Below are 26,517 nucleotides of genomic sequence, written 5' to 3' on the forward strand. Positions count from 1 at the left end.
TAAGCAAGTTATAGCCTCATAAAATATTTTTTTAATCATCACAGCCAAAGTCATTCCAGTGACTTATAGTCTTCATTCTACCATTTTGATAAGGATACTAACAGAGGTAGTATCTTTTCTAGTGCAATGTAGAAATGGAAGGTTTAGACCCGAGGGAAGAAGGAAATATGGAGAAGTATTGTATAAATATAATTGTTGTAAGAAACCAAAAGCAGAATGAATTGAAAGTAAATTTAACACTTTAAAGGAGACTCATGACAACAACAGTTTGAATGTCCAGTGCAATTTATTTGCTTGCTTAATCAGAAACTGCCAACATAACCAATGCACAATATGCAAGTTGAGGACAGATAGCGCATTTAAAGGTAGAGGGTACCAGAGTCTCTGAAGCCCACTGGCCACCTACAAGGCAGGCTGGTAACTTTAAGGAGAGGTCTCAGGAGTCTGGTCCGCTGCAGGGTCGATGGAGGGTCTGCATCCCACGGTGAGGGGTGCTGGTTACAGCGCAGCAGCCCGGGCATTGGAGCGAGGAGTTGGAGCAACTGGGTATCCACCTGCCTCTACCTGCCAGAGTGGAACCTGAATAGGGTTCTTATGCTTCAGACTGTCCCTCTGGCAGGCATCAAGCCAGTCCATATCATATTCTTGTCTGGTTGTCACCTGTTCCAAAAACATGTTTTTCTTAATTTGTTCACATTTTATTTATGGTCAACATGTTTACAATGTTTGGGGGATTTAAGATCATTAATACCATTTCAATAAACAACAAGGAGGAAAAAGTACTATAGAAACTGCTGACAGCAGGATGGGGGATGAAATACTGACTGAAGAGTGTATAACGTCTTATGAATCTGTCCCTGATTCTTTCTTATCAACACCGACAGTCTGGGTTGCTCACTGCTGGTCTTTTACCATAGCTGCTGAATGGCTTTCCTGGTTTTTACACACTTAAGCCCATATTTATCTGTTTCTAATTGAATCTGCCTAAATCAACAATTTTCCTATTTGAGAAATTCACAGTTGCATTTGGAACCCATAAGAATTTGGCTCCAAAATCCGACTCTTACATAAACACCCCTTCCGCTCATTCATTTATTAAAAGGACATTTATTGAGATGCATAAAATCAACTTGCTGGTCAGTCTAGTCTCTCTGTTCCTTAAATATTCTTTGTCTACTACTTAACTCCATAATCTTTATGAATGCCTTTTTCTATGCTACCATGCTGCTCCTCCACTGAGAGCATTTCATTCTTTTTTATATGTGCTCCACAATCCTAGAGCGGTTCTTTACACAAAGTAATGCCTCAATAAACATATGTTCATTAAATGATTTGCTAATTAAAGATAGGAGCAATTATACAATAAACACTTTAGTGAAACAAAAGTTCTTGAAGCAGCAAGTAAGAAAACCAGTAAGCTTGGCACTTTAAAAATAAACTGTAATTGCCACTAATAACCTGTTGTATGAAATATTCTGCTATTTACTCCTCAGTTGTATTGATTTTCTCTGCTTATTGGCAGCCATTACAATCAAATGACAAATGCAGCAGATTATATATCTTCTCACATTTTGCACAGATTTGAGGCAACCAAAAATAATATCAGATTACCTTCAGGGGAAGAAAAGGAAGACATTTATCTAAGGCAATATTGACCTTAGTTATTAAAATATATTTGTCTCATTTAATGATACTTTTATAACTTTTTCTTTTACATGGCAATCATTTATTGAGCATCTACTATGAGCAGGGCTTTGTGTTAGAGACATGAAGGCTGAGGTACCATTACCAAAAAGGACAGTTAAAAGGTAGATGTGACTGGGACAATCACACACAAGTAACAAATGCCTTATGCAATGTGGTGATGCATCGGCTGGGGGAGTCAGGGAAGATGGATGTGCCTTGAGCTGGGCTAGGCAGGATGGCAGGCTATCAAATAACAAAGGGAAAGGCAAATATAATAAAAGTGAGGGGACAGGAATGCCCTTGTGCTGTATTTAGAGTATGTTAAATATGGTAACCTTGCAACAGAGCAAGATAATAACTTGGTTCTGAACCTACCATGGAAAAGTGTGTGTTCTCTTTCTTTCAACGTAAGTAAGACCTTATGTCCTAAAATTACTATTGAACTAACTAAGGCCTACTGTTCCCTAATCATTCTGGTAAAAAGGGTATTTGCCATCACCCTGTGGTGATGAACAACCTTTCTAAAGAGCTGCAGCTGCTTTACAGACATTCTTAAATGAACTCATGCCAGCTCTCAGTGAAGCGGATGGGAACAGAGAACTGTGACAGGATGTGCCACTAAGGAGAGCAAGGTTCTCTGTCTTAGGGATTGTTCTGATCCAGGGAGACTGGTAGAACATTCCCATAAATTGGTGGTTAGCATTTCTCTCCCATTACCAAAACTGCTGGTTCCCTGAAATCACCTTGAGGATGATGTCTTATTAATGTCTGAGTTTTATTCATGTCTGAGCTGAGAGAGTTCAATGAATGTTTGGAGAATTGACAAATGAACGGATAGATGGAAGGGAGAAAAGAATAGTTAACCTTTTTTTTTTTTTTTTTTTTGCCAGAAACTGAGGATAGTTGGGTTAACTATAAGGGCAGATACATGAACACTTGACACTTTCTGCTTAAGCTTAAGAGACTGAGTTAAAATGTGCATCTTCTAAGGAGCAAGAGTGAGTGAAATCCTTCCATGTTGTGGCCACAGCAGCCCTTGTATGTTGCTTGTCCTTCCTCTCTACTCTTTTTTTTTTTTTTTACCCTTTTAAAAATGATTTCCCCCTCCACTGGACTGAACAACTCCTAAAAAAGAATGTTCCGGGTTTTTGTAGTTCCAAACCCTTTAAGTACTCTCATTTCAGACTGAATTGGTATTAAAAATATGGAAACAGGGGAAAATGAGTTTCTGTTGCTTTGGCATTGGGAAGAGATTTGTGAAACTGGAGCAAAACTTGTTGGGTATGTGGCCTGGACAGAGTACATTATTCCATCAATGACTTTCTGTAATTTTTCTATCTGAAAGTTAAGAAGCAAAGATATTTAAGAAGAAAAGATTCAATTAATCAATTCTTCTTTTTTTGGCCTTCCAGAGTTGAGTGTTCTTCAAACCTTTGGTTTGTTTTTACTCTTTTCCTGACATTCAATTTTGAGTCCTTTGTAGGATTGAAACAAACCAACAAAAAGCACTAGAGACTTTGGCTGAATTAACTGTCCTGAAATGCTATTAGCCACTCAGTGCCAGAACCGTGAAATAGACAACTTTTTACTTACTGATATAAATCTTCCTCTGCTACATTTCTGTTTCTTGACAGCACAGTTAGTTTCAGTGACACTTTGATCCCACACATATTTGGTAGATCTTGTAGCCATTTGGGACTTACTTTGTATATAAAAATATCATCCTCCTTGGCTAGTCATTGTTAAATGCAATGTTCAAGTTAAATTTGAAACCAAAAGCATTTTAAACCAAAGCCAGTTTCAGTCAGCTTTGACATTATGAACACTTCCGATGGAATGAAGGCATCGGAAACTCTATGGCCAAATTTCCCAAGTGAGACAAAAGAATCTCCTTCACATTCCAGCAGGTTCCAGTTACAACTTTGTCACTGACCTCTGTAATTGTCAGCTTTGTGACTGCAAAGCCCTCCAGCTCTTATGGTTATTTTTAAGATCTGCAAATTGTCTAAATTTAGGACACACAGTGAAGTTGAGACTCATCAATTCATTGTCGCCAGTTGTTTTTGTGTTTTCTTGGGGGTTTTTTTGTCTAGATCATTTCGTGCATTTTCTGTTTGGTTGAATTAACAGGCAAATTAAGAGGTTAATTAAGAGATTGAAAAAAAAAAGGTTCCCATTTGTGGTCCTCTTTGACCCACTGCAAACATCTCTCAGATTTAAACCCTTCTCATCTAATATATTTGACATCCTCAAATTCACTGAATTACATCTTCATCACTGTTATGGTTAATATATCATGATTATGCAATTGTTTTGTGAAATAAAAATAAGTTTCTCTTGATAGAATTGAAATGTAAACAAGTCTCAACCTAGGACCAAAGAAGGATTAATAATAGCATGTCATGCAATAAGTCAACAATAATATCCTCTCTGAGCAAAATTTCACTGTTAGCATTTCTTCATGGTGTCCAGAACCTGCATCAGTAGTTTTCTACTTTCCCTACTGACCTTTTGGGAAATTTTCTTCCACTGGTGGGACTGTCATTCTGTCACAGTGAAAGACAATGGCGTAATGTACAATGGTGATTGGCAAAAGCTAGGGTTTGGGCTGGCCTGTCCTTGGCAGTTTCAGTAAATTCCCCCTACTAATTTAAAGAGAAGAATGTATGACTCATGATCTTTAAAGTTTCTTTAGTACATTTCAAAAATGTCTGACTTACCTAGTGGTGAGAATTGGCATTTAAAATGTCAGAACATCAGTGGGCCACGGTGGCTCAGCAAGCAAGAATGCTTGCCTGCCATGCCAGAGGACCCAGGTTCGATTCCTGGTGCCTGTCCATGTTGAAAAAAAAAAAATTTCCTAAAATATCAGAACATAGAAAATGTAGTTTTGGGTATCATAGTTCACCAACTCCTATTAAAAAGTCACTTAGAAAACAATCACCCCTAAATTCCTTATTCATTCCATTGCTTTCAGTAAGTATGTATTTTTAAATCCAGTTTAGCTTGCCAAAAACCACATGAGTTTTTCCCATGAAATAAAAGGTTTCTTTCTTCATAATATCATGACTAAAAATATGTTGTGAAGTAAGTCAGGCCTGAATTGAATCCAAAATCCTTAAGTTGATACCATTGTGACCTCAGTTTATTTCACTCTAAGTGAAAATAAAATAATAATAAGGCACATTCACCTTATAGAATTGTTGAAATACACATTATCCTTAGCACCGTGCCTGACGTAGAGCAAGCTTGCATCTCCATTGGGTTCTAATCCAAAGGGAAGGCATTTGGCATCAAGGACATCAGGAAGTTTTATACACAGATAAAAATCTTATCAGTGGAATTTAAAGTAAAATTAGAAAACCTCTGCCCCCCCCAAACTTTGAAAAAACTACTTTTCTTAAATGATATAGGTATAAATCTGTTATGCTTGAATATATGATGTATCTCCATTAAACTTAATGTAAGCCTCCATCAATTTATTCTTTCCTCATCTATTTATTAAACACCTCTAAAGATCAACTTTTCTTCCTTGGGAATTAAGAATGTGTTTTCTATTAATTTGACTTCTCTGTTGAGCTTCTCATCATCTCCAGTGACACTAGTTCACACATGCACATATACAAAATGACATAGTTTCTTTTCACTCTTCTTTCTTCATCATTCTTTTTAAAGCAAATGATAACATTTCATTACCAGACTTGATATTCCGAGTGTAATGGCAAAGCAGCTATCTTCAACAAAGAGCAGATCCTGATGTGAACACTTAAACCTTTAACAAGAAGTGAAAAGGAATCGGTGTTTTTTTAGAGCAAAGTGGGGCAGAATGACTTTCCAGCTCCTCCAATTTGTGCTCAGTTCTTCACACAGGTTTAATATGCCCTTTGCTTTAAATACAGAGTCCAGCAGGCAGCAATTTAACTGTTAGCACAAATATATAACCTAAAGAGGCAAGTGATACCTATGATTGTTCCCCTTACTAATGCAGATAGTTGACAAAAAATGCAATGCAGTGATAGCCAACATTAGTTCCTCAATAAATTCTCAATAATAACTATCTATCAATCTATCTGGTCATTTAACTACAATTTCTATCTTTATCATCTATATGTAGCATCTATGTATCTATCTAACCTATCAATCTCCCTCTCTGTCTCTATCATCTATTTATCCATATGCATATGTGTGCATATGAGTATGTTTACTTGAGTGTCAAGTTTCTTTGAAGAGCAGACACTGTGATCCATCAAGAAAATATTACCTGCTTTGTCCCCACCTCCAGATACCGGATGGAGGGCAGGCATGCTGAGTAATAGTAAAATTTAGATTATTACCTGACAACGGTACCCAGCCGAATCCAGCATCAGCCCCAGGTCCAGAATTCTCAACAGCACCAAGTCCTTTCTACAGCTGTGAAGGTAGACGGGGTTGTCTTTTCAGAACTTTTTAGGACCAGTTTTGTCTGCCCCAGGGAGGCCTCCAAGTGAATAGAACAGACTTCATTTCTGGAGATGCCCCCCACCTCATGAGGCAAGGACTCAACTGGGATTGAAGTGGGGTCACACTGGCATCTGTGGAAGAGCAAAAGGCCAAAGTGGGGTCGTGGAATTGGGAGAGAGTTGAGGGCTCCTATCCACCTGCTCCTCAGCAGATGCTTTCTATGGCTTCTGTGACAGACAGACCTCCAGGTGGCCAGGCAGCCCTCCCCATTCATAGGCTGCTCAAACGATGAGAAGTGTTTTCCTTACTTTGAACCTGTTTTTGCTTTCTTCTAATACCGACTGTGTCTTCAGTTTGTTAGCTTGTCCAATTCTCTTCCTATCACTTTGCATTTCTCTGCCCATTTTCAACCAGAGGTTCTCCTAGTCTCTACCTCATCATTCTGAAGTCAACCTTTGTAAAATATATTTCTTCTCAATGTTCCATTGGATTCCATTAGATAAGACTTGTGATTATAATAAACCCGGCACACCTGGCAATTAATAGGTACTCAATAAATATTAGTTGATATTTTTGGTTTTTTGAAGACCAATATGATATGCAGGAAACCACAGGGGCTTTGAAACACAGGGCCCAGATTAGACTGTGGCTCAGGGGTTAACCAGTTCTGGGATCTTGAGCTATGTTGTTCACTTTTCTGAGTCTTGACATCCTCAGCCTTTTCTTTTAGTAAACAGTAATAATAAAACCCATTTTTCAAAGTAGAGATAATTATTATCAGTGCTAACATCCATAAAGCAGCTATCACAGATCCTAGCACATAGCTACTCAGTAAATATTAATCTCTACACCTCTCCCCCCTCCTCCAACTGCAACTACCTTGACTACTTAATTTACCTCATAATCTAGAAAAGCAGTGTAAAGAGGAAAGGAATGGGATTAAGAAGAATTGGGGTCCCCCATTGTTGTTACTTGTCCTATGACCTTGAAACAATTGCTTCACTTCCTTACATTTTTCCCTATCAAATAGCCACCAATCTACTACAAAGAGTTCCTTTAAAGACCAAATGAAATATCAGATGTGGCAGAATTCTTGCCTGCCATCACAGAGACCTGGGTTCAATTCCCCCAGCCTGCCTATGCCAAAAAAAAAAAAAAAAAAAATGAAAATCAGATGGGTAATAACTATTAAAAATCAGGTGTGTTCTCTGAATTGGTATTGCCAGTTGTAATTCCTCACTAAGTAATTGCTGAGTGAATGAATGGCCTGTTCTCCCACCCCCACCCCACCCTACCCTTGAGCAGGGAGGAGAAGCCCAACAAAATTAATATGGTTCATATGTCTTTATGGAAACATATGCACACACATCTAATGGGCACTAATCCAGACAATCTCCTGTGAACATCTGCAGAACAGCCCACTGACTAAAGGCTTGTATAAAATTACAGAGTTCAGAATCCAAGTGTTGTCAAACACTGACACACTTTCTTTAATTTCTTCCAGAAATTTCTATTACATCACAATGTTGCGGGATCCAGTGTCGCGTTACCTGAGTGAGTGGAAACACGTCCAGAGAGGGGCGACGTGGAAAACCTCTCTGCACATGTGTGACGGGAGAAGCCCCACGCCGGACGAGCTGCCCACCTGTTACCCTGGGGACGACTGGTCTGGGGTCAGCTTGCGGGAGTTCATGGACTGTAGCTACAACCTGGCCAACAACCGCCAAGTGCGCATGCTGGCCGACCTCAGCCTGGTGGGCTGCTACAACTTGACTTTCATGAACGAGAGTGAAAGAAACGCCATCCTGCTGCAGAGCGCCAAAAACAACCTGAAGAACATGGCATTCTTCGGGCTCACCGAATTCCAGAGGAAGACACAGTTTCTCTTTGAGAGGACATTCAACCTCAAATTCATCTCCCCCTTCACGCAGTTCAACATCACGCGGGCCTCCAACGTGGAGATCAACGACGGTGCCCGCAGGCGCATTGAAGAGCTAAACTTCCTGGACATGCAGCTTTATGAGTACGCGAAAGATCTCTTCCAACAGCGCTACCACCACACCAAGCAGCTCGAGCACCAGAGGGACCGGCAGAAGAGGCGGGAGGAGCGGAGGCTGCAGAGGGAGCATCGGGGCCACCGGTGGGCCAAAGAGGACGGGGCCTCAGAGGGGGCCGTCACCGAGGACTACAACAGCCAGGTGGTGAGATGGTGACCCCCTGGCCCTCTCCTCTGTTGGGAAGGGGAGGACAAGCAGGAGCATTAACCTGTTGCATTACCTTGGAGAGTGAGGAAGATGGGCCATTCCAAGGACCCCTGGTGGCCGAGTGGCTTGATTTGGAGCCTGCTGCTTCTTTGTCTTCATTTTGATCCAGCTGGAGATTATCCATCTTGGTTTTCTGTCTTTGCTGATATTTTTCAGTCTGTGATATTAAGAAGGATAAGATGCATCTAACATAGACCACTTTAGATGGCCAAGGAGAGAAGCACAAAGAAAAAAAAAAGAAAGAGAAAAGAAAAGAAATAGCCCCTGCCATCTCCTTTGCAGTGTCACAGCTATAGTTTTGGGTAACTGGAACCTGCAGAGGCACACAAAAAGCATCAAATTTGGTTTGGATGTTTTGCTGAAAGTGGTCTGTTTAGTGTCTCTGTAAATGAAACGATTTGTCTGTTTAAAGAGGGAGGAAGAGAGAGAACTTTCAGCATTTAGATGAGGTTTTAAGCCAACCCACACTTGGGCATTGATGCTCATCTATGAATTTGTAATTGCTAGAGAGGCACATCCTACAAGACCCCTGCACTATAGCCCTAAGCCATGCTTGTTCCCCCATCTTTTGGGGAATCAAGTATGGATGCAGGGCAGGGGTGGTTATGGCTCCTGCGAACTGAACATTGATAGGGCATTCAGGAGAAAACTTCATTATTTACTAATGCATACGGAGATTATACTCTACCATGTTTTCTTTTCAATGTGAGGAAGGAATGACACATTAAGGGAAAAAAGCAGGAGGATAATTCTATATCTAACATTTCCAAACCAGCTATAAAACCATAGTTTTTAAAAGAATATTTCAGAGTTTTACCTTTTTAGAGCAGCCGCATTCTTTGATATGACACTGTCAAGTTTAAAATTCCATTATCACAGAGGGAAAGACGTTTAAAGTGAATTTGGCCTAAAGAATAGGAGCTTGACTACCATGTATACAAAATATATTCGAAGTTCACTAAGTGAATAATAACTGATTTGGGTCATGAGACATGTAATACTATTAATGAGAGGATTATCCCAGAAGTTTAGAGAACCTCCTAGCCTTTTGGTTGTCTCTAGCCCAATATTTTGTTTTTCTCACTACACAACCTTTATCTGTTTTTAGACTGTGGCTACAGCCAGCTAGAATATGTAAAACTGGATGAAAAACACATGCTGCCTTGCAAAGTGCTTCTCATCTTTACCTTTTCCACAATCACAACTACAACAACAAATTTATTAAACGACAAGGGGAGACGTAAGGAAAAGGAAATAGAAGGCCTTTATGTAGCATTCAGTGGAAGAATCAGAATGAGTAGAAAGTTTCAAAATAGATTGAGCTGATCAGTACTTCAAGAAGCTGAAATCAAAATGAGTGAAGCCCACAAATCAAATTAAAAATCCTATTTCATTGATATCAAAGATGTGTGATGGTTGAGCCAGCTTTAGGTAAGCCACCTCTCAGCCTCCAGAATACCCTCTCTGAGGTTCAGAGTCACTCATCCCACTAGCTTTCTTGGAGTGTCTGCCTGAATGCAGAGGAACCTAGCATCTCCATCCAATAGAGATCTAGGGAAATGGATGAGATACTTCTCTCGCTGCCTTTGGCTTCATCTGTCATGCAAAGGAAGGCACCATTAGGGCCTCCCTTGGGCCAGGAACTCTGGGAGGACTTCTCATACGTTAAATCTATTCCATACAAAAAAAGGTAGAAATTATTTGTCCTCCCCATTTTATCAATGAGAAAAGTGAAGCCCAGAGACAATAAGTAGTTTTCCCATGGATTTTGAACTAGGTCTAGGCATAGCAAAGCACAAGCTCTTTTTACTTCATCATGAGGTCCATAAGGAATAAGTGTCCATGTAGCCAAATGCTTTCTACTGGTCAAACAAGAAGCCACATGTCATTGCCCAGAGGGTTTGTCCCTAAGCCATTTGGGTGGTCCAGCAATGACCCTGCTGCCTTGGACGCACCAGCCCCCTCCATAACACCGATCCATGAAAAACATGAGATATTGATGACTTTTGACAGTACTTTTTTTGAACCATATACAAGGGTGAATTAAAAAGGGCTAAGTAAATGTTGCTTGTTAGTTGGTGGAGATTAGACTGACAAGATATTAGTACATCCCTTTCAGAGGATTTGTTTCAGAGGTAGGGAGGGAAAAAGCTAGCCGCAGAGATTAAGGAAGAGCTTCCTATCTTCATGTTTTGTTGTTAGGATGTAATGTTCCTCCTAGAGTGGCAAGGCTGCAAATTCTCCTTCTGCCTGCCACCATGAAACAACACACACACACACAGGCACACACTCACAGACACAATGACAATCCACTGTTTTGTCATGTGGAAAATCGAAACAAGTTAGAAAGCATTCAGATTAACTCACTTTAAATTTTTGGCAGGGAATTCATGCATAGCTGAGACTCAAAACGCAGCCTCTGCTCACTTCATACTGTTCCTCAGGCATCTCTGGATTTATATCAAAAAACTTGCAACTGCCTTGCTACTGCAGGCTTGATGTATGGTGCTCCACTGGAGACCAGATATCAGGTTGTTTAGAGGAGAAACCATCTCTTTATGTTGGCCTGAGGCCAATACCAAGTAAATTTAAAAGATTCACATGGGCTTCCTCCCTCCTATCATTTCATTCTAAAGCAGCATGCCTGTCATATCCCTGGGGTCCTCTGTTAGAAATGGCGAGGTTGGGATGCATTTATTCTCTGAAAACTGACTGCACATCTAGATGCCTAGTGAAGCTGAGGGGAGGGATGCCGACTGAAGGCAAAGGATCCATGGGAAGTTTAGAGCCTTAAGATCCAAAGCCAAATCAACACCAAATACATTCATGTCAGAAGCCCAAAAGGCAAAAAAGTCCCCAGGGAGTTCCACATCCTCTTGGCTCCTACAATTTCCATTTAGACATTCCCTCCCTTCTCTTGGCAATGGTAGCCCAAGTAACCAGATGGGGATGAGGTGCCCTTGTGTATATGTGCATGCGTGTGTTTTGAGCATTAAGCACGGAGATACATCATATCCATTCTGCCTCCTTCTAGTCTTTTGGTAACTGGAGAAAACCTGTCTTGAGACTTATTCAGATATTCTAACTGAATTTCTTCCTAGTAATTGATAACATTAGCCATCAGTATTAGACAGCAGTTAAATATATCATGTGTTTTATTAAAAAGAAAGGCATTAAGAGGAGACTCTAATCATTGAAAACAGGTAACTTTGTATTTGCCTTCTGTCATAAATGGTTTGACTAAAGGTTTGGAAATATGAGGACCCATTTAAGTATAACTTTGAAGGAATTTTTTCAAAAGTCTGAATAGATAGTACTAATGGAGAGAAGAAATTCTACCAAACAGAGCTCGCAAGAAGTGAGCATAAATCATTTAAAAATAAATATAAATATATTGGATAGGATTAACATCTGGCTCCTTTAATAGAGAAGTCAAAATAATGGTGACAAATGAAATTGAAACTTTTTTATTCTCACTTAGGGAAAAAACTGGTTTGATAGCTCGGCTCTGTGTTATTTCCAGAAAACAGGCTCTTTGTTGTTACTTTTTCATCCTAATGTGCAGTGTTCCTTCTCATGGCCCAAGAGGGCTGTTCCAGCTCCTGCCATTTCATTTACATTTCAGACTACACAGGGGAAAAGGAGGGAAGTGTTATATATTATTTCCATTTATATCTCATAGGCTAGAAACTAATCCTTAGTCATATTATGCTGTAAACAAGGCTAGGAATGTCTTTATTATTGGTCTTCATGTGTCTTGATAAATTTGGGGGTTCTCTTATTAAAGAAAGTGCAAATTAATATGGCTGCAAACAATCAGTCTCTGGCCTAAAAAGGAATTTGAAAATATTTCAGGTGATTTCCAATGCCATTTATTTTTTCATATTTAATACTTGGTTTGCAAAGGATAAGATTAAAATCCATAACTTTAAACAGTATTTAATGCTTTTCAAAGTATTTTTAAAATTTGGTATCTTATTTGATCTTTACTGCATTCTTTTATGTTAAATATGCCTACAATTCATTATCCCATTTGATAATTTGAAGTAGAGATTCAAAGATATTGAATGCTTCCCCAAGTTTCTAGTCTGTTAGCAAGAAATTTACTTAGAGCCTAAGTCTTTTGATTTCAGAGCCTTTCCTACTATTTTATTCTCCTCAACATCAGTAATGGGATTGGAAATTGCAAGTATATGAAATATGAGTCTTTATTGATATACATCTTCCCTTACCTTCCTGTGAAACTACCATGATTTAGAAAATGCCAAGGAGATGGTTGGAATTGACTCCTAAGTCCCTACCTCTAGTGAGGGTACATGTCATTTGGAAAGAAATGTCCAAGAGATGGGCCATATTGCAGATGAGACTGAAAGCACAGACATTAAATACCTCTAACTGGATGTCCAATTCATCCAATCTAAAGAGGATTCAAAATGAATGATGTGGGAATGTGCTCACAACTCTTTAGGGAAGTGCAGTGTTAAAGCTATGTAGAATCAGTAGCTGCCTCAATAGCAAAACTTGAGGGTTAATTGACAGAACCCCTGCTCAAAAACTCCCTCTTTTTTCTTTATCTCTTCTTTCCTAGGTCCCTGGAATCCAATCAGCAACTTATTGCTTTGATTCCTAAAGGTGTTATTTGATGTTAAATGAGTCTCTTTGCACATTTGCTGGGGAGAGGAAATGCTTTAAGCTCTCATAAGCTAATATCTTCACCCAGAAAGTTTATCTGATTCCTTTCCAACCATGACTTCTCACTGAGAAGAAAGACCTCTATGATGGAATCATGCAGAGGAGGTGGGTTAGGGAGCGTAAAGGTAACTATGCATGGAGGTAGAGCTCTCAGAAGAGAGGTGGGTACCTCAAAGGTAGAAAGATAAGGAATTAAACACATGCCAGGTACCACTGAAAACAGAAAAATGATTAAGGTACATTTTCTGTCCTGAGGAATAAGGGCCTGCTGGAGACATGTGGACTGTAATTCTTTTGGCCATTTAAAAGAGTAGAAAAGGGAATGAGACCTATGTGACAGGACCAGAGCATTGGAATGGTTTTAAGGACTGAAGTACAGGCTGATAGAGGTGGAGGATTTGGGTCAAAGAGGAAGCTAGGAGAGATTTAAGGAAAGAATACCCTGATCCACAGTTGTGTCTCTGAGGTTTTCCTTTCTCATAGTTATTGTGGCTCCACTGATCACTAGAAATTTCAGCTGAAACCTTCCAGGCATAAGAGCTGGCTGAGTCTGAAGGTTTTACACATTCTATGTCTCCACTGAGGAACACGCAATGATACTTTCTCCATGGCCCTTTTGACTTTCCTTTGTATCTTCTTCCTTCATATCTGCAATTCCAGTTCAATTCCTGGACATAAGCCAATGCCTGCTGACATTTCACCACATTCACCTGGGCCCAATGAACTAAGTCTCTGAAACTTTAAATTAGACCCTTCTGGGCCAGTGGGAGATTTCGGAGGCTTATGTGTTTTGTTGCTTAATGGATGGAATGTACAAAGACCCATCTTCACAACACATTGCCAGACTGACCTGCCTTGCAGAGGTGCTGAGATTTCCAGCAAACTATCTTTGAATACCACCAACATCTGCAAGACAAAAGCCCCCGAATTTCTAGGCGAGGATTCTACTGGAAGTAATGTTACAAAACTCTGGGTCCAGACTATGGAAACACAGATGTGTATTGAGCCTGTGTTCTGAGTTGTCTGTGGAAAAGACTGCACCTATCATCCTTTGGCAACTTAAGTGGAACCTCTGTGATTTACATGCTTTGCTGCATTGTGGAAACTCATCAGAAGGCCAGAAGTCAGTGCTGAGACACCAGTCCTTGCTGGGGCAGGCAGTGTTCTGAGGAAGCAGAGTTTGTGTGATTTAGTCATTGTCAGATTGTCTTCCATCTCTTTGTCACTTAGTTATTTTTGACACATAGTCGTCTTTTATTTTCTTTCCTTCTTTTTTTCTTTCCAGAAACACTTTCTGGGGTTTGTTTGCATTATTTTTCATTTGATATATCAATTCAATGTTGAAAAGAAAAACCTTGACTTTTATCTGGTGCCCCATTTTAGATGTAAAGGTAGTTATTCAATAGGTAGTGAATTATTTCTCCTAAGAGATATTTCCTTTTGTTTCTGTGCAATAATATGTATGAACTCGGGTACTAGGAGATTGTATTGTGACATTATCAATCTTTATCGCTATTTAAAAATGATAGTTTGTAGAACTGAGGATTTCCATTGATGTGAAGCACAATTTAATGAATAAGTTAACCTATTAAACTGTTGTGATGTCAAGAACAATTGTTTCTCTCTGTGTTTTTGTTAGAGATTTTTTTGCAAAATGAGAAAAGATGGTCAAATATTTTAAGCGATTTATGGTAATTGAATCCACAGGATCAGCTTTGTAATACTCTAAAAATCCATGCTTTGGTTACAGATGTGGTTATTGGATATGAAAACTTAGAAACCATAAAGACAAAAAATATATGGATTGAAGCACTTTAAATCCTCTGAGGCTAGAGAGGATTTCATAGGCTCTCAAACATAAGCTTCTAAAACCTGGTTTTCAATGACTCTCCCCTCTCCCCGCACATCCCAACACAGTAAAATTCTCTGTGATATGTAGAAACTCCCTGGAGATGAAGGAATGAGGTACAGAGTTGTAAAAGAGTGGTAGGAGGGAAAAACAGGACTTGTAGCAAAGAAGCTGGGACTTCCATCTAAAATGGTAAAAGAAGGAAAGGAGTCGAGGACAAGAGGGAAAGGAAGAGAAGGGAAGGGAGAGAGAGAGAATGGAAGAAGAAAAACACAAACAACAATGAAAACGTACATGGAATCCTCTTACAATTTCAATGTTTATGATTTTATGATTTGACAGATATTTTAAATGACCAGTTCCTATACTATAAACAAAGAAATGGAAAACTAAGTTCTGGTAGGGAAAACAGTCATTCGTTGAACTAATCCTTGAACACTGTAATTTATTTTTTACTTGCGCCATCCAAGTGGGCATTAAGGATTCCTTCTTTGTTTATTGGTTAGTGTGATTTGGAGCGTTAATAAAATGTCATTTTACCATGTTCCTCTGTGTAGTGGGAATTATATGCACTTGACTTCAGAACAGGTGACGTGACTATAGGAAAGGCCCCCAAATAAGTAGAAATTAAATTGAGCACACACATACCCACACACACATACATACATGCAGATCCACATGTGTATGCATTCACACGCGTGTATATGCACAATGCACACAAGCACGCATATATGCACATTCACCAACACACATGCATATATAATGCTGTTTCACTCTCATAAATCAGTTTTCATATCAAATATAAATCCGAAAGTTAATGGAGTAAAAATAATTCAGCATAACTATTTATTTTATAAACAATGTTAATTGTTTTTATGATTATAAAGTGTAACACATGATTTTAGATCATTTGGAAAACTCAAGGTACTTACTAAAATGTTCATACATAATAGTGTCAAACTTTGAGATTATTTTATCTATTTTATCATTAGTAATTAGAGTAAAATTAAAAAAATATATTTTACAAAATCAGAAACATACATTTGTAATGTAAATATTTATATTCATATATTAATACCTGTTCTGATTTTAACAGTTGCATGCAGTTTTACCATTCCTATATTCTTGGTCATTCTGTTCATTTCCAATTTCCACTAAAATATACATATATATATATATATATATATATATTATAAAATGTATATATATGTTACACTGAGATTGATGTGTTCATAAATAATACCTTATGTAAGTGTCTTAGAAAACCTGTTGGAGAAAGGACAATGGTCCATTTAGTTGTAGCTTCCCAACAAAAAGGAAAGAAGAAGGACATATCCCAAATTGTTAAGTTACATCCATGCAACTTAATGAATTGTGAAACAACTGAAAAAAGTTTTCCGAATAATAAAGAAAATTATAAATAGTTCTCCAGAACCACCCCCACCCCCCAGCCAGGAGGGAAGCGCTCATTTCCCCAGATGCTGGGTGTGTGGGCTGCTATATGACAGCTTCCAGCTGAGACTCTCAGCTAAAGAGAGACTGTTCACCCCAGGCCATGCCACTTTCTGGGACCATCCACATCCCGCCGATAGAAAGGGCCAGGCCTCTCAACCCCATTGACAGTAACTCTAAAGGATTATCTCGGCTCCAGAGTACCCTGTAGAATCAGCTCAAGACTTTGTGGCAAAGCATCTGAGATCTGTTTCTTCCTCCTACCCATTGCGTTGCCCATTTGCTCCCCTACAGCTGTATTCCCAAACAAATTTCCACATATAATCTTCATTGCAGACTCTGCTTCCCAGGGAAATAGATTTGCCATAAAACGTCCAGTTCTAACCTGTACAGCCTTCTGGCCAAGTGTCTTCTTTGTTCTAGTACCATGATTTCTCTTCCTTTCTTTTGAGCTCAGCTATGTTTCTTTTTTAATTTTAATTTTTTAAATTTTTTAAATACCAAAAAACCCAAATAAACGCAAACATTCCTATTTTGATCATTCCATTCTACATATATAATCAGTAATTCACAATATCATCACATAGTTACATATCCATCATATGATCATTTGTTGGAACATTTGCATCTATTCAGAAAAAGAAATAAAACGAAAACAGAAAAAAAATTTATACATACCATACCCCTTACCCCTCCCTTTCACTGATCGCTAGCATTTCAAACTAAATTTATTTTAACATTGGTTCCCCCTATTATTTATTTTTATTCCATATGTTCTAGTCTTCTGTTGACAAGGTAGATAAAAGGAGCATCAGACACAAGGTTTTCACAATCACACAGTCACATTGTGAAAGCTATATCATTATACAATCATCATCAAGAAACATGACTACTGGAACACAGCTCTACATTTTCAGGCAGTTCCCTCCAGCCTCTGCATTACATCTTGAATAACAAGGTGATATCTACTTAATGCGTAACAATAACCTCCAGGGTAACCTCTCAACTCTGTTTGGAATCTCGCAGCCATTGATACTTTGTCTCATTTCACTCTTTCCCCTTTTGGTTGAGAAGGTTTTCTCAATCCCTTGATGCTGAGTCTCAGCTCATTCTAGGATTTCTGTCCCACGATGCCAGGAAGGTCCACACTCCTGGGAATCATGTCCCACGTAGACAGGGGGAGGGTGGTGAGTTTGCTTGTTGTGTTGGCTGGAGAGAGAGGCCACATCTGAGCAACAAAAGAGGCTCTCTTGGGAGTGACTCTTAGGCCTAATTTTAAGTAGGCTTGGCCTATCCTTTGTGGGGTTAAGTTTCATATGAACAAACCCCAAGACTGGGGGCTCAGTCTATAGCTTTGGTTGTCCACACTGCTTGTGAGAATATCAAGAATTCAACTTGGGGAGGTTGAATTCCCCCCACTCTCACCATTCCCTGAAGGGGACTCTGCAAATGCTTTCCACTCACTGATCAAATCACTCTGGGATTCATCGGGGCATCACTCTGGACAAACCAACAAAATCTCATGTCCTACCTGAGAGTCCAAGTACTTATGCTGTTCAATCAAACTATCTACATGAGTTATATTAGGAAATGCTCTAGTCAAAATATAAATTTTGTAACAAATAAACATTTTTTGCTTTAGTCTCACACATAAGGTGAGATTTTAAAGTATTAATTACCATCTATTTTCAGCACCTGCAGTAATGACATTCCTTTGTTCTTCCTCACGCAAAAACATTTTAAAATTTGTACATTTAGTCACTATTATTATACACTCTAGGCATTCCTAGATTATACCATCTCAATCTTTAACATCTTTCTTTCTGATTTCATTTATGCTCTCAGCCCTTCTCCCTCTATCGTCCTCACATTCAGCTTCATTCGGTGTTTTAACATAATTGTATTACAGTTAGATAATATTGTGCTGCCCATTTCTGAGTTTTTATATTCAGTCCTGTTGCACAATTGGTATCCCTTCAGCTATGTTTTTAAAAGTTATTTTGGCGTATTTTGTCCAACATTTCTACTTTTTATGGCTGAAAGAACAATCTGTGTTAGCTGTCTTTCGCGTTATCAGAAATGAGTTTATTCTTGAAATGTTTAATCTACTTTGATTCTATGATTCTATCACTTTTTTCATTATTTAGCACTTCATCACATCCTTTCCATTTTAAGACATCAGTTTCACGATTAATGTTCATTCCTTTCTATTTCTTATGTACTTTCCGCTGTTTGTTCATTTCTTTCATAAATGTCCCTATTTAAATTCGTTCCCTTTGATAATAGTTTTTTCTTTTCCCATTTACGCTTATACTTTTATGTATTTTGCTTTTCTATTCCACTTCTTAATTTTAGTTCTCAATTTTTAATCTTACATTTGTGCTTGAATTTTCATCTTAATTTTATTTGTCTTATTATTAACTGTTTTTGAACTTTTATTTCACTGGTCTAGGTTTCTGTCTTTTATTTTAAATCTCATAAATATCATCAATTTCTTAATGCTTAACCTTTTATCTTTATTGGTATTTTCATCTTTTAAACTCAATTCTCTATTTCTTCAATTTTTAAAAAATTTCTCTCTATTGGTTGTACAAATTTATTTCCTCTACTTTGAAACATACTTGTTTTATTCCTATTATTTTCATCAACTTATATCCAGATAATTCTGCTTGCATAGTTTCTACTTTTTGAAATACATTGAAATCCCTTTGGGCCCTTAAAGTGATCAAAAATGTCATGAGTACCTGAAAAGGATATGTATTATATAATTGAGTTAAAAACATGACATATAAATACATCATATAAATATATATAAATTAATGTATATTATTATATTCCTGTACAGAATCTTTTAAATTATATACACATGTGCTATCATATATTTCCTGGATGTTAAAACAGATACCATACAATGGGTTGACTTAAAGTACAGGAATTTATTGTCTCATAATTTTGAGTCCAGGAAGAGTCCACAACTGAGACATCAGCATGGCAATGCTCTCTCCCCAAAGACTGCGGCATGTTGGGGCAGGTTGCTGGCAATCTGTGTCCTTGCCTTTCCTGTCATATGGCAATGCACATGGCAACATTGTCTCTTTTGTCCTCCAGGTTCTGTTGATTTCCAACTTCTTCCCATAGTGCTCACTCTATGTCTGAATGTCATTCTGCTTATAATGGACTCCAGTGATCGGATTAATGCCCAACCTGATTTAACTGAGCTACATCTTAACTGAAGTGACATATTCAAGAGAGCTTTGCAATGGGTCCATACTTCTTTACGATGGCTCCATATTTAGGGAATGCAGATCAGGACCAAGAACATGTCCAAACTGTGGCCCGTAATTCAATCCAGCACACTATGTATAGTGATCAAAGTCAGGGTATGTGCTAAAATCTCCCATGATAACTGTGTTTCTATCACTAAATTGTTATTCAGTGCTTACAACATCCAAATTCTCCATTGATTATCCAATTGTTCTCAATATAAAAAGACCTATTTGGTGCCATCTAATGTTTTTTGCCTTAAGTTCTACTTTTATTTTAATATTATTTTTCGAATTTTTGTATAATTTACAATTAGTGTGGAGATTAATTTTTCTTCACATAATCTAAGTATTTGTCTTTTGAGAGTTAGATCATTTATATTCATTGTCATAATAGGCTACTACCTACTGTTGATTTTTCTTCTTTTATGATTTATACTAGTTATGCCTCTGATTTTTGTTTTATTTTCTCCCATTTTGATAAATAGACAATGATTTCTTTGGGATAAATGTTAAAAATGAAACCATATTTATATGACTTTCCTTTATGTGACTTGAAGATATTAAATGCTTCCTTCATCCTACTTCAAATTGCTTGCTATAATTATCTGGTGAAACAGCCCTGGATTAGAAATGATCTGGAGCATTAGATTCATATTGTTGTTGTTATTGTTATTATTTTACTTGTTATTATAGTTAGCATTATAACTATATCAAAAGGAGATTGAAGAATAAAAAGTGAGCAAATGGTTCTCTCTCATCTTAATCTGGAAATACTAAGTTACTTTCCAAGACAAAGTCCTCACACTTCTGGGTGATGCTTGAACATATCTGCTGATTTAATTTACCCAAACAGTGTTGCATGTAGAATAAGATGAGTTGACAATAAAGAGGAAATTAGGACCTCCCAAACTGGTGTTTGAAAGTCATGGGGAGAGCTTGCTTTCAGTGTGTTATCAGATCTTGTGAATAACATGCTTGTTCAGTGAGAAAAAAAAAAAATTAAAGGAGTGAAAATTTCCTCAGAACATTAAGAACAAAATTTGAAAAATATTTACATGTAAGGAGCATTGGAAATTTTAAAATTGAAGTAATAGTTATTAAATACATCTAAAATCAGGGATTCTTTTAAAAAATTAGTGCTTTTACAAATCCATAGTGCTCACTTTATCTGGGGCACAGCCAGGTGTGAATGTTCTCCCCTGCTTGTCTCTATACCTACAGGTGTTAAAACGATAAGAAGTCATTTAATCCTTACAAATCAGGGCATCACTCCAGAAGCCCTGCCAGGAAGCCTGCCAGGTGAGTTTAGGCAAGAACGTTACATATTACTGTTCTAAAAAGGCGCTGGTGAGGGTTAGAATTCACATGTGCAGCTGCAAGTCGCAGCCAGTGGTGCTTTCTTCACTCCCAGGCTGCTTTCCATGAGAAGATAGAAGCAGGAGGACAATGGATTAGCTCAGTTACTTCTGCAAAGCCATTGTCTTCTGCTTACATCATCATTTTCCTTTCTTTTTAGAATAGAAAATCATTCCTAGTTGAGTTTCTGAAATTTTGAAAAGGTACACAATATACTCAGCATCATACTATGATGTTGCACATCCATTATCAATTTTGCTCAAAATCATTGGAGCAATCTTTTATTAATATCTAAGTCTCAAAACTCAGATTACCAAACTTTTTTTTCCCCATAATATTTTTGATGGCTTGGCAGTAGATCAGTAGAGATTTCACATAAACTTCACCACTTTCTAAATCTATAACCCAGGAAAACAATTTACATCTTTTCACTGTCTTCTTACTTCCTTTCCTTTTTATTTTTTATTTTTTTTCCATTTTAAAAAACATTCATTAAGCACTTTTTCTGAACCAGGCACTTCAGCATCTAGCTGAAGCTGAAAGAATAGTGTCCTGCTGATCCAACACTTTGATGTTTTTAGCAATTTCTTTCGCACTCACCATCCAGGTGAAATGTAACCTGAAAAAGACTCTTTACCTTGTTTGCAGACTCCTCCTTTATTGTCCTGTACACCATTTACTTTAGACCATGATTTTGCTCTGTACTCAGACACTCTCAGCCTGAGGAGTCGTCAGTCTTCCTTGTTCCATGACTCACAACCAAGACCAATTCTGCTCCACTCCCTGCCCATCTCAGCATTTAGCATCCAGCCACACATGGGATGTCCAGGATTAAAGGTCAACAGCATCATTGTTTGGTTGTTGTTTTTTATCCTGGAGCCTAGACTATGAGATCCTTAAGGTCAAGGACAATTTCTGCCTTGTTCACCATCGCTCAATAACACTGAACCTGGCACACAGGAGGTACTCAATATGTATTTGATTAACGAATTAGTAGATGTAAGAATCAATGAGTGAGTGAATCCTACATACTCTCCCTAGGCAAGCCATACAAATCCCAAAGTGTCGATAATGACTCTATCTTATGAATCCCAGATAGTGCTTTCTAGCAAACTAAATTTATTGCCTAAGTTCAACTTTTCCACCCACCACCCTCAATTCATCTTGTCCAAAATGAAACTCTTCATGTGAAAAATTCTATTCTTCCTTTTGTACTCCCCTGATCGGTAAGTTAGTCATGGGCTGTAGAATGGATGGGGCAGAACCCCTAGTCATCCTCGACTTCTGCTACCCATCCTAGTAACACTACCTTCAAAGTCTGTTTTCTACTTTCTCTGCCTTCAGTCACTGCTCCAGTTTATACCCTCATTCTAGCTCAACTGGTTTGCCTGTAAGTGTGACTTGTTTCTCATTTAACTCTCTCAGCAGCACTCTGAGGCATTACAGCTTTTTTAAAAAAATTAGGAAATTGTGTCTTAGGGAAGTAAATGGCAACATCATTGATAAGTATTAAAACTAGGATTAAAGTTTGTTTTTCTTTAATCGAAAGACCAAGTTCTACTATGTAATGAGTGTTTCTCCCAGTCTCTGCAAACTTTCCTCTCACCTTGACTCCCATGTTTCAAAGAACTAATCACCTCGCTTCGCTGCTTAACCTATTTAAGGTGCTTCGGTGACTTTAGGATTGTGCAAGCACTCTAGTGCTGCACTTAGGAACCATCATAGCCTCTGGTATCATTCTCTTCTCTGCTAAACTTATCCTATATTATGTTCACACAGAATGCTTAGAGAATTCTTCCAAGTGTGATCCAGGGAAAAAAAGTGCTAAGGGTGTCAAGGGCTGTGTGGAGGTGAAATTGACAGAGGAAGAAGTTAATGGAGAACAGAAGCCTCTCTATCCTCCATGGTAAAGAACCTCAAATAGCAAAGTGAACAGTTTAACAGGCAGGCAACTTCTGTTCAACTCCCAGTGCAGAAGGGAGAGCAGAGAGGAAGAAGGGATATGAAAGAAAACTCTTTGGTGAGTGACACACTCTTGAATAATAGTAGTTGAGGAAGAGTCCAATTTGATTTTCAGTGACTATTACAACAGTGAATCAAGTGTTATTCACTTGAAGGCAGGAGACCATGATCATATGATGTTTCTAACCCTTCCTAATAAAAAGTTCTATGTCCCTGTCTTTGATTATAACAAGGGGAGTACTACTGAGGAAATCTGTCCTACTTCTACTTCTACTTCTTATAAATCTGTCCTACTTCTACTTCTACTTCTACTTAGCCAATCTTTCGATGAGAAGCTAAGTACATATTAACAACTTAAAAAAAAGGCGATCTGTTCAAATTACTGATGTGAGTGATGAAGATGAGATGTAATTATGCTTAGCATTATATTAATATTTCCCTACTTACTACTGGGAGGACAGAAAATCCTAGTCTAACATGGTTAACCAGAATATTTGTTTTACACATGGTATGAATATTCTTGGGATCTTTTGCCTGAATAAGTGTGTGCTTATCATAAACAATACCTTTTAGTTTGAGTTAGGTTTTTTTAGTTTGTTTTCCTAATTTAGGACTCACTATCTTGCTACATGTAGTTTCTAGTTGTCTACAGATTACTTTGATGAAAGTCTCAAGGTGAATTGGTTGGCTTTAACTCCAGAGATGGTAATTTAGATAGATAAGAAGAATCAGATCCTTATGTACTCACGCTGGCCTTTCAAAATGATAGTCATCCTGTAAACAATCAGGAATAGAAAACAGTACTAGATTCACTCCTTGCTGGACGAAAGAAACTTGTTCTAGACTTAGAAGCTAAGTGGATCTAATCTTAACTCTACGATTACTTTCCAGAGTACCCAACACCAGGGCACCCTCCACGATTTTGGCATCAGGGCCAAGCATTTCAATAGAGGTAACGGCCTCCTCCACATTCACTCACTCCTACTTACTCTTAAGGTTATGGACAACTCAGTCCAAAGGGCCAATATGAATACTCAGGATATCTGTCCTCTGTGCTTCCAGGTTCTGGATATATAAGCAATAAAGACATGTTAGATGAATTGAACAGAAATCTTGGGAACATGTCAGGTCTTAAGTCTTTTCTACCAATATCTAAACACTGAGATTGATCAGAATCTTTGTCTTCCATGAGAATTAGAGAGGTGGGGAAGAGGGGCCAGCATGGAGATAGAGAGTAGATTGTTGCTAGGTAGGCTGGTGCTCCAGATTTTATTGCACTTTTATCTTAGTGGTAAACCTGCCTTTTCTAAGCCTCTCAGCAGTGATTTGGTGGCCCTGGCAAAGCAAGATGAGGCAGTCCTCAGAGTGGCACTTTACCTGCATAATCACCTGAGCTGAAGGATGTACCACACTCCTGAGGAGGCGTGGAGGCCATGTGTTCCTTTGTGCCATCACTTCAAGAAACGTTGGAGTCAAGTCAATGATCAACACAAGCAATAACCTATTTTAGGGAATATGGAAACATCTACTTGCTCTATCCTGCCATCTCTACTCTGGATTTAGTTCTAGCCAGCCTATTTCATGTTAACTTTAAATCAGAGCCTGCCTCAGGCCTCCTGGAAGTAGGTGAAATTTGAAGTCCAAATATGTAAGTAAATGTAATCTGATATTTATATCTATTAAACAGATTGCATGCACTGGAAGGAAATGCATTGCGTTATTATTATTATTTTTGTAAACAAGCTGGTTTTATAGGAATGAAGATACAAAATATACTGTAAATCAAAATGGAAAAGGCCATGTGCCTTATTCTTGGATAGTTCCAGCCATAGACTGGCTCAGTAATTGGGTCCTTTATTTGACATCCCGGGCCATTTTCTGTTGTGTCAATATTGAATATCCCAGAAATGCTGTTTCTGTGCCTTCTTGTTTGCACTTGGCTTGGAAACATCCTCATGCCCCAGGGCAGTGGCTTTCAAACTGTGGTAAGAGGCCAGAGGTAGGTGCACAGCCCACATAGTTTCTCTGTAGAGTTACATAATTAAACATGTGGTACTGATGGCAAAGCTTAAGCATCACGTGAAAGTTTTCTCCTTCAAGCAGGCACTATTGTGGTTATCTGTTATTTGTTAGGGAAAGAAGAGGATTCGACAATCCTCCATTTATACCTAAAATTGCTATCCAGCGTGAGAAGATTCCACTGATTTATACAGCATCAAGTGTTGTTGCATTAGAAATTGAGACAAAGAAGAGCAGAATCGATGGGAGGCTGGGTGACTGTTCACCAATGTCCCCGCCCCTCCCACAGAAGGATTGCATGGTCATGTGACTTGTATTAGTCAATGAGATGAGAGTGGAGTGACATATGTCACTTCCCAGCTGATTCTTGAAGAGCAAGCAAGTGCTTCATCAGATTTTCTTTTCCCTCCGTCCCAGCAACTAACACTACCCAAGACGAGTGGCTGCTCCATTAGCCTGGTGTTAGAATGAGGATGATTGCAAGGCGATGACTTAGTGAGCAGAAAAAGTCTCAGCTGACCTGTGACTGACATGTAACATCAAGGAGAAATAAACCTTCAGTTTTTTTAAGCCACTGAGATTTTCATAGCCTATCCTGAGTGATACAGAGTTAAATATTCGTTGTTTCTAGAAGAATGCAAAGTATATTCTAATGTTACCTCGGAAGACCTGGCTTCCTGCCTCTTCCTAGAATTTAGATTTTAGCCAAGCTATTTACATTTTGGGAGTCTCTGCCCAGCCTATCAATCTAATAGGAGCATCAGAAAAAACAAAAATGCAAGAATGAGATACTTCTGCTTTATAAATATAGATGTCAGCCCCAGTGAATGTTCCCCCAACCTTGAAAGAGCAAGACATTTAGACATAGTGTTCTTTAGCCACGCTAGGCTTCCCTGAGTCTCTCCAAGGATCCTCACTGCTCATAGGAGACTTAGGGGATTGGGCAGGATGAGAGTTATGTCTAACTCCAATGTTACAACTGGGGATCCGTGGATGGTGTAAAGAGAAAGAGAAAGAATAGCTCCTGCTGTTAGAGGACTGACCCCTAGAGAAAATAACATAAAACATTCATGAAAGCTCCCAGGACACCTTCGGTGTAGCATCTGGTGGGGGCACAGTGCAGAGAACTGTAAACAGATACTAACAACCAGGAGGGGAAGGTTGCAAAAGAGATGTCAGAGAGGGATTGAGCTCATCAGGAAAAGTGCATTGGGAGACGAGGTGGTGGAAAGGGATTGTACCAGCTTTTACATTGTGTTACTGTATACACAGGGCAGGCTCTCTGTCTCCTCGTTTTCTCAAACACACACACACATGCAAATATATGTATAACTCATAGCATTTGAAGAGGTTATGTCATTATCTTTATTATTTCAGTGAGAAAACAGAGACTCTGAGAGATGAAATAACATCACTAGAACCAGGATTCACACGCAGACCTCTATTCTCCCCATTATTCCTCACGACCTGGACATGCCTATGGTATATTCTATTAAGGTCCATGCCCCCTCTCCTTCCCTCCCAAATTAGG

The 26,517-nt window shown here is 38.5% G+C and overlaps 1 protein-coding gene across 1 annotated transcript in view; it reads left to right on the forward strand.

The window, feature by feature from the left end:
* The window catches only part of HS6ST3 (heparan sulfate 6-O-sulfotransferase 3), an 80,586-nt gene extending 56,221 nt beyond the window's left edge, over positions 1-24,365 (forward strand). The window contains exons 2-3 of the mRNA XM_077155877.1: positions 7,631-8,327; positions 24,279-24,365. Of these exons, the coding sequence (XP_077011992.1) occupies positions 7,650-8,327; positions 24,279-24,365 (765 nt within the window). The 5' untranslated portion in view covers positions 7,631-7,649. The remainder of the gene's footprint in view (positions 1-7,630; positions 8,328-24,278) is intronic.
* Positions 24,366-26,517: the final 2,152 nt, after the last annotated feature.

This window comes from Tamandua tetradactyla, chromosome 4 (assembly GCF_023851605.1).
Source record: "Tamandua tetradactyla isolate mTamTet1 chromosome 4, mTamTet1.pri, whole genome shotgun sequence".
In the NCBI taxonomy this organism is placed as follows: Eukaryota; Metazoa; Chordata; class Mammalia; order Pilosa; family Myrmecophagidae; genus Tamandua; species Tamandua tetradactyla.